This window comes from Bison bison, unplaced genomic scaffold (assembly GCF_000754665.1).
Source record: "Bison bison bison isolate TAMUID 2011002044 unplaced genomic scaffold, Bison_UMD1.0 scf7180017864037, whole genome shotgun sequence".
Lineage (NCBI taxonomy): Eukaryota > Metazoa > Chordata > Mammalia > Artiodactyla > Bovidae > Bison > Bison bison.
In genome coordinates, this window is record NW_011494609.1 from 6,937,623 (window position 1) to 6,946,274 (window position 8,652).

General features: G+C 55.6%; 1 protein-coding gene across 1 annotated transcript in view; it reads right to left on the reverse strand.

The window, feature by feature from the left end:
- Positions 1 to 2,424: 2,424 nt before the first annotated feature.
- Positions 2,425 to 8,652, reverse strand: part of TRPM2 (transient receptor potential cation channel, subfamily M, member 2) — a 44,389-nt gene continuing 38,161 nt past the window's right edge. The window contains exons 28-32 of the mRNA XM_010835000.1: positions 8,588 to 8,652; positions 8,051 to 8,156; positions 6,536 to 6,637; positions 5,247 to 5,363; positions 2,425 to 4,599 (exon numbers count right to left, since the gene is read on the reverse strand). The exon at positions 8,588 to 8,652 is cut by the window's right edge and continues 7 nt beyond it. Coding sequence (XP_010833302.1) covers positions 4,474 to 4,599; positions 5,247 to 5,363; positions 6,536 to 6,637; positions 8,051 to 8,156; positions 8,588 to 8,652 — 516 coding nt within the window. The 3' untranslated portion in view covers positions 2,425 to 4,473. The remainder of the gene's footprint in view (positions 4,600 to 5,246; positions 5,364 to 6,535; positions 6,638 to 8,050; positions 8,157 to 8,587) is intronic.

Here is an 8,652-nt window from a genome sequence, read left to right on the forward strand (position 1 = left end):
CTCCAGTACTTTGGCCACCTCACGCGAAGAGTTGACTCACTGGAAAAGACTCTGATGCTGGGAGGGATTGGAGGCAGAAGGAGAAGGGGACAACAGAGGATGAGATGGCTGGATGGCATCACCAACTTGATGGACATGAGTTTGAGTGAACTCTGGGAGTTGGTGATGGACAGGGAGGCCTGGTGTGCTGTGATTCATGGGGTCGCAAAGAGTCGGACACAACTGAGCGACTGAACTGAACTGAACTGAAGCACATGTAATATGTAGGTAAGGGGCTTTCCTGGTGGCTCAGATAGCAAAGAATCTGCCTGCAGTGCAGGACACCTGGGTTCAATCCCTATGTCGGGAAGATCCCCTGGAGAAGGGAATGGCTGTCCACTCCAGTATTCTTGCCTGGAGAATTCCATGGACAGAGGAGCCTGGCAAGCTACAGTCCACGTGGTCGCAAAGAGTCAGAGATGACTGAGCAACTAACAGTTTCACAATATTTAGATAAACATGCTCACAAACACTGCATAGAATGACCTCAATCCTGTTGATTGCGTTATTCAAATTTTGCCCTATTTTTTGTTTGCTCCTTGATTCCTTGATTCTAAAAGAAAAATCTTAAACATTACTGTGAGTTTGCCCATTTCTCCTGGAATTTCTATCAATTTTGCATTTCATATTTTAAAAGATATGATGCTAGATTGGAAGTTTGTGTTCAGTTGAGTCTTGACTCTTGTGACCTCCTGGACTATAGCCTGCCAGGCTCCTCTGTCCGTGGGATTCCCCAGGTAAGAATCCTGGAGTGGGTTGCCATTTCCTTCTCCAGGGGATCTTCCTGACCCGGGGATTGAACCCACGTCTCCTACATCGGCAGGCAGGGTCTTTACCACTGAGTCACCTGGGAAGATGGATGCTGCTGCTGCTAAGTCACTTTAGTCGTGTCCGACTCTGTGCGACCCAATAGACGGCAGCCCACCAGGCTCCCCCGTCCCTGGGATTCTCCAGGCAAGAACACTGGAGTGGGTTGCCATTTCCTTCTCCAATGCAAGAAAGTGAAAAGTCAAAGTGAAAATGAAGTCTCTCAGTCGTGTCCGACTCTTAGCGATCCCATGGACGGAGGAGCAGTCCATGGGATTTTCCAGGCAAGAGTACTGGAGTGGGGTGCCATTGCAAAACCGCTACCTTCTAAATAGATTGTTACCTTTTCCCGCTCAAACTCCCCTTTGTTCTTAAAAGGACAAACTCAAACCTTAAGTTCTGTCCTCTGCTGGACCTGCATCCGCACCTTTTCTCTGGACAGTGTTTGGTGGGCTGACTCCCTACTATTGTCAGCTAAAACATGTCTCTTTGGGGTAATAGAGGAAAATATACAGAAAAGAAGAGAAATTTGTTGTTATCTTTTATCCCAATATGCGACTCACACTTTGCATGTGTCATAATTGCTAATACGTTTTGATTATTTCCTGCCACCTTATTCCATGTGAAGCATCCTCTACTGCTATTTTCTCCCTTTGACTAGGTTTCTGCTTGGTTCCTCTGGTGGCTTGATGTTATTCCTCTCTCTCCATCCTCTGGAGGTTACCTGGGCTGTGATATACATTCGCAGGTCTCACTGCCCATGTTCTTCCCCCAGCACTGTGACGGTCAGCATCTATTTCTTCCTTGTGACAAGAGGAGACCTTCTCTACTTGTATTGGCTGCGTTCATTCCTCTGCCCGCTCCCAGGGACACAAGCTGGGATTTCTACAAGAACGACCATTAAATTTTCTTTTTACATCATGCCTCAACAGTGGTAAAACTTAGCTCTACGTTTAGTAGGTTTTTTTTGCTTCTGCAGAGCTCAGTCTATGTGTGAAACGGGTCCTTCCCTCCCATGTTCTCTGCCTGCCTTTTGTCTGTAGAAAAACTTCAGCCAAGAACAAGTTTAATCAGAGAAGTGAAAAAATACAAAAGCAGAGGAAAACAGTCAAATGGGACAAAACAAAAATAGTCAGGAAGCTGAGTCAAGGACCTTTAGTTCTTCCTCCAGTGCTATAGAGGATATTCTGAGCCATCTCCTGTGAGCTGTCCTGTAGATACTGAAACCCCTACCAGGTGGAGAAGTTAACCATTGGTGCATAATGACCAGATTGTAGCCATGACATAAGCTGCCACAGTTCCAAGAACTGGCCTCAAGGAAATGGGAACAAGCCGACCCTGGAATTGAAGATTAATGTACTTGAGACAATCCGGGTGACGCTGCTCAGACCACTGAAGACCAATCACCAGATGACAGTCAGAGCTGACTGCTGTTTCTGTGAGGAGTCCCTCCCTCTGTCCATGAACGCTCTTGCCACTGATTGTCAGTAAAGTGGGGGAAGTCAGCTTTTGGACAGGTGTCCACCCTCCCCCCCAACCCCTGTTGCTGGCATCCAGAATAAAACAAACTTTCCTTTCCAACAACCTGGCCTCTTTATTGTCTTTTGAGCAGTGAGCAACTGGACCCCGCTTTTGGTTACGTGTGTCTGTGTTTGTGTGATGGACTAAATGTCTGTGCTGTTGTTTAGTTGCTAACTCACATCTGACTCTTTTGTGACCCCAACAGACTACAGCCCACCAGGCTCCTCACCCACGGGATTTCCCAGGCAAGAATACTGGAGTGAGTTGCCATTTCCTTCTCCAGGGGATCTTCCTGACCCAGGGATCGAGCCCAAGTCTCCTGCACTGCAGGCAGATTCTTTACCACTGAGCCACCAGGGAAGCCAGATATTTGTGTCCTGTTCGTGTTTGACACCTGTTTGTATCCCTTCCCCAAATCCCTATGTTGAAGCCCCAATCCCATGTGGCTGTATTTGGAGCAAGGACCTCTAAATAAGTAAGGTTAAATGAGGTCATAGGGTGGGGCCCAGACATGGCAGCATTAGTGCCCCTGTAAGAGGAGAACTAGAAACCCCTCCTTCCCTGCACACTCTGAGGAAAGACCACCTGAGGACGTGGAATGAGGCGGCCAGGGACAAGCAGAGGCAGAGGCTTCAGAAGGGACCACCCTGCCCACACCTGACCTCCACTCCCAGCCTCTAGAACTGTGGGAAAGGGAGTGGTCCGGCTGTGGTCCTTTGTTACGCAGCCCAACCTAACTAAGACGGTGTGTTTCACTTTTCTGTAGTTCTTCTTTGAGAAGTTCTTTCAGAAAGGATGCATGAGAAGCACGTTTCAGACAGTAAAGAATCTGCCTGCGATGTGAGAGATCCCTGGGAGGGGGAAGATCCCCTGGAGAAGGGCATGGCCACCCACTCTCGATTCTTGCCTGGAGAATTCCATGGATAGGGGAAGAGTGAGTTACAGTCCATGGGGTCACAGAGAGTCGGACACGACTGAGCGAGTAACTTTCTTTATGAGTTTTAAATGTCTTTATTTGGTGCTGCCACTTAAGCGCTAGTTTGGCTGGATCTGTAATTCTAGATTAAAAAAACAAGCAAGCACCCCACAGTGCCTGAGCACCTGCAGGGTAGGGGCAAGGGAAGGCATGAGCAGCTGAGCCCCAGGTTGGAGGCTGGAGCTGGGCTCTAGGAAAATGAGGAAGAGGGAAGGTGTGTGTGTGTGTTGGGAAGGTTGTTGATTGGAGGAGCAGTCATGAGTTTGGACTAGGGGGCTGTGGGGTGTCCACAGGAGATCCCCTTGGGCCCCGGGAAGCCTGGTTGTGGCTGGAAGAGGTCTTGTGACTCAGACACAATCCCCCACCACTGCTCCTGTCTGCAACTCCATCTGAGGGACAAACAAGAGACCAGTGACTCTGGTGGGGAGGGCGGGTTTGGTGCAGGGTTTGCACAACATCCCAAGGCTGCAGACAGTCTGTGAGGTACTGATGCTAAACTGGGTGGCCCCTCAGTCCACACCCACGACCCACTCCTCCCTGGAGGAGGGAGGAGGGAGCACCACGTGCAGGAGAGGTCCCACCCCCGGTGCTTCTGCGTCCTCCCCGCCTGGGCCCGGGACAGCACACAGGCAGAGACCTCCGCAACTCAAGAGGAGGTGGGAGCTTGCCCTCCTGCCCCACCACGGGGCTCAGCCCTGACGGTCATGGGAACTGGAGTCCCAGGCTGCTCCAGACCAGGTGAGGGTCCCAGTTAGGGCACAGTGGAGGCCCTCTTGGGGCCGTGGGCCTGAGGAGGCCACAGGGAGCGCTGACTCTCCGAGAAGTGCTGGCCTGGGGCAGATGCACTGAGGGTGGCGGACGTGCTGCTCAGAGGATGTGGCCAGGAGGGTGTCCACAGGCCACCAGCAGGCTCGGGAGAGGCAGTGTTGGCTGGCGGAGTCCCAGTGGCCACCTTGACCCCGAGGCCGTGCCTCGTGGCCAGAGCCTGCCTGTGTCCTGTTCAGCTCTCCTCCCAGAGCCCCCCAATGCCTCCAGTTCATGAGCTGGCCATGAGGGGCAGACACTCCCAGTGGGCCGTAGATGCACCAGCCCCGCTGGCCCCCACAGGGCCACGCAGGCTGCGTCTCGGGTCAGTAGTAGGCCATGAACAAGGCGGCCACTTTCTGGAGGATGACCTTGTGGTTGTCATACAGGGGGATGCGCTCATCCACCACCTGCCAGCGAATGGCCATCCCCTCGTCACAGGAGTGCAGATGCTGCGGAAACAGAAGTGAGTCCTGAGTCCCTCCCGAGCAGCCCTGCCCTCACGCCCACACCCCGAACCCATAGACAGCAGGAGGGCAGTGGGGACCCCAAGGCCCGGCTCCCAGACCTGCTACAGACTGGCTAGTGACCGCTGCCTTTGTACTTCTACTGAACGGTGCTAAGATCACCCCCTTCAGGCACAAATCAGAAAATGTTTGCGAAGCCCCAGAAACTTTGAAAGCGTGGGGGGCGGGTGGGTACAGCCTTATTCGGCGGTTTTCTGTCCTGCAGACAAGGCCTGGGTTTTGTTCCCTGGGACTTCCCAGCCCAGTTCCAGATTCGGGGTCTGTAGGGGGATCAAAGTACACAGGACGATATCCCCACAAGAGTGCATGAACCAGCCTCACCTGGGCATGAGCCCAGAGGCCCCAGGGTCCCCCTCTGCCCCACCCACCTGCTGCTGCCCTCTGGCCTCTCCTGGTTGCCCCCACAGACCCTCTGGTACAACTCAAACCCCACAGCCCCCTTCTCTGGTCCTGGCCAGCTCTGGCCCCAGGCCAGGGACCCCTCAGACCCCTCCCTGCAGGCCCCAGGACCTCTCCAGAGCACTGATGGCCCCAGCCCCTGTTCCTCCAAGCCTGAAACCCAGGCCACATACAGAGTTCAGCCTCTTGAGCTCCACATCGCTCTGGTCTGGGAAGTGGATGCTCACAGCCACCGTCTCGATCCAGGCATTGTCCGTGTTCCTGGGGTCATCCATGTATCCTTTGTACACCTGGTGGGTAGCAAGGGTGTGATGGATCCCTGATCCCCTGGATTTCCCCCAGAGGGAGGGCCCCAAGACTTCTCTGGGTCTGGGCCACTGTGAGCACAGCTGTCCACCATGCCCCAGCCCCACCTGGCCTCTCCCTGCCTTGTCTTCCTGCCCCCAGCACAGCCTTCAATTTGAATGACCCATCACAGGGGGCCATGGCCTCGCTCGTCACCCTCTTGGTCTTTGGCCTGGCATCCAGACCTGCCTCAACTGCCCTTGGAAGGATTAAAAAGGATGGGTGGACCTCCAGACAGTAGGCTAAGTGAAAGAAGCCAGATACTGAAGGCCTCACGCTAAATGATTCCACCGACAATAAATGTCCAGAACAGGCAGATCCACAGAGACAGAAGGCAGCCTCATGGGCGCCAGGGGCTGGAGCGGGGATGAAGCGGGTGACTGCTCAAGGGTACGGGCTCCCTTTTGGGGGTAACAGCACATTCTTGAGCTAGACAGAGGTGGGGACCACACCAAGCTGTCTATGCACCAAATGCCACTGAACTGCTCACTTCAAAATGGCTCATTATATGTTGTTTAGATTTAACCTCAACAAATCAAGTTTAATTATTTTTTACTAAGTAGAGAAAAGAGAGAAGGCGATGCTCCCTCAGGGGCTGCAGCGGACAAACCACGCGGAACTGCTGGGTTTGTAGGTCAAGCCGTAAATATCAGCAATTGCCTACCTCATCCTGAGACGCAAGAGGCAGAACCAACGACTCACATACCCACCTGGAGGACTGCTTAAATAAATCATGGCACAGAATGTTACGTGGTTGTGAAAAAGAGCAAGTGGATTCGGAAATAAAGACCTAAAACTACGGCCTTTGCAAATTCACTGAAAAAGCAAGTTATGTGTTTGTGCCCAGCTGTGCTCAGGGCAAGAGTGACTGTGAGCCAGACAACAGGCCTTCCCTGACCCAAGAGCCCTCCTTGATCTCTGGAGAAAGCCCAGACAGGGAAGGAAGGAGAGGGGCCCAGAGCCAGGCCACATGGCCTCAGTTCTCCCTCCAGGAGCTGTGGGCAGTGGGCTCAGGGCAGGCTCCCCACCCGGCTCCTGCAGCCTGCTCAGCAGCTGGCACAACCACACCCCAGGGCCCAGGCGCACAGGTGGGAGCAAAGCGGAAGAGCCACCTCACCTTCATGCCCTGAGTCAGCAGGCGCTCGAAGGAAGACCAGAACTCTCTTCGCAGGACCTGCTTTAGCTTCTGGGGCAGCATCTCTCCTGGCTCCCGGAAGCCCTGAGCAGAGAGGGAGGCAGGGGCAGGTGGGCAGGGCGGTTTGGGACCTGTGTCCTCTGGCCACCCACTTGGCATGGGCAGTGGGCCAGCCCCCCGGAGCCTCAAGCGGATGAGCCTCTGGCAGCAGCTGCCTCGGGGCCAGTGTGACATTGCCCAGAGCCTACTCTCCATGTCAGCCCGTGAGGCCAGGTGTCACAACCTTTGAGGGGTACCAGGCACCATGGGGGAACCAGCACCCTGAACTCTGCCACCTGGCCACCAGCCAGAGGGCTGTGTCTCGTGTGTGTGCGTCCCCACCCCACCTCTAGCCTCGGCTCCAGTGCGCTGGGCTCCTGGCCACTCCTGGCACACCCTGCCCTGGACACGGGCCTTCACCTGCACTCCCCTCTCCACCCATCTAAGGCGCCTCATCCACACCACATCTACTGCTCCAGCCTGGGAGACTCCCTGCCTTGCACCGCCTGGGGTGGCAGGACCTTCAGCTGTCTCTCAGGGGACACTGCTCGGAAGATGTCAAGAGAGACTGGAGAGGGAGGTTGAAGGGTGCTGGAGAATTCTCAGGGGGAGATGACCCAGCCTGCGCTCACCTTCCCTCACCTGGAGGGCACGGGGGTCGTGGTTGCAGGAGCCAGACCACCCAGAGCCCTGGAATCCTGGCTGGGGTCTGAAGACCCTCAGGGGGTCTGCCCCACGCACACTCATTAACTTGCTGCCCCACCGGATGGATGCTGGGAAAACCCAGCAGCTTCATGCTGAGCTGCGGTAGATTATGGACTCCAGGGGCAGGCTCAGGGGAGGGGCCCCTCAGAGCTGCACAGGGACACTGGCCTGGGGCCTGTGGGTGCACGGTCCTCCTTTCTGGACCTGCCTGTTCTGACCCCAGAGTAACGACAGGGTTTGGGAGAGCAGAGGGCAGACAGACGGGTCAGAGTCCGAGTGGTTGGGCTGCTTGGTCAGGACAGGCCCAGCAGAACACATCCCAGTTATGTTACCATGAGCCCATCAGTCCTGCAAATAGCTGTTGCCCCGAGCAGAGGACACGTGTATGCCCCACCCTGCCCCCAGCAACACCATCCTGCCCTCGGGGCTCAGCTCAGGCCCCACGGCCTGCGTGCCCAAGACGCCCACCCCCAACCCTGAGCTCTGCAGGGGCAGCCCCAGCCCTGAGCCTGGTGCCTGGACCCAGCAGGTGCTCAGTCAGTGCTTACGCTCCAAAGAGCGCCTGAACCCATCTTCACAACCACCAAACGAAGAGCTAGGAGAAAGCACTCCTTCTAAGGCAAGGACTAGCCTTTGTCATTCAGAACAGGGACAGCTTCCAAGCTGTCCAGGGCAGCGGCCACTGGTGGCTGGTGACCTGTCGGTGGCAGAGAAGGCAAACGAGTGCAGGGCCTGGGACAGCGGGGGCCTCACCCCAGGCAGCATCCAGTGCTCGGAGGGGCCACGCTTCACCACCAGCACCTCCAGCATCTTCTTGACGTTCTTCCTGCAGATGGCACCATCCAGGCTCCGCCTCCAGCTGCAGAAGGATGCGAGGGGAAGGGTCAGGCTACCCCTGCCCCCGCCCCCGCCCCAGGAGGCCACCTGCTAGGCCACTAGCACCTGCTCCAGGGGAGAGGAACCATCTGCTCCCATAACCTCCAGTCTGACCAGAGCGGGTCAGCCTTGTTGGACAATATTTTTCTACCAAAAGCCTTAAAGAAGCCCATGCCCTGGACCCAGCCCTTCCCCCTCTGTCACTCTGGAAGTGAAGGGTGAATTGGTATGGATATTTGTCTGCGTAGTGACAAAGTCCTCCCCAAGGGGCCTCTGAAGGAGGGGACCCACAGGGAAGTGAGGCAGCCTGTGGGGAAGAAGGGTTTGGGCTCTCCTGGAGGCACCCACATTCATCCCCTGCCCCACCACGGGGTGGGGCGCTGGGCGACACTGTACTTATCAGGGGCTACTCACCGGGTGATCACAGGCTGCAGCGTGTGATTGGGGCCGAAGCAGCTGAGGTCCCCGCGGCCGCGCAG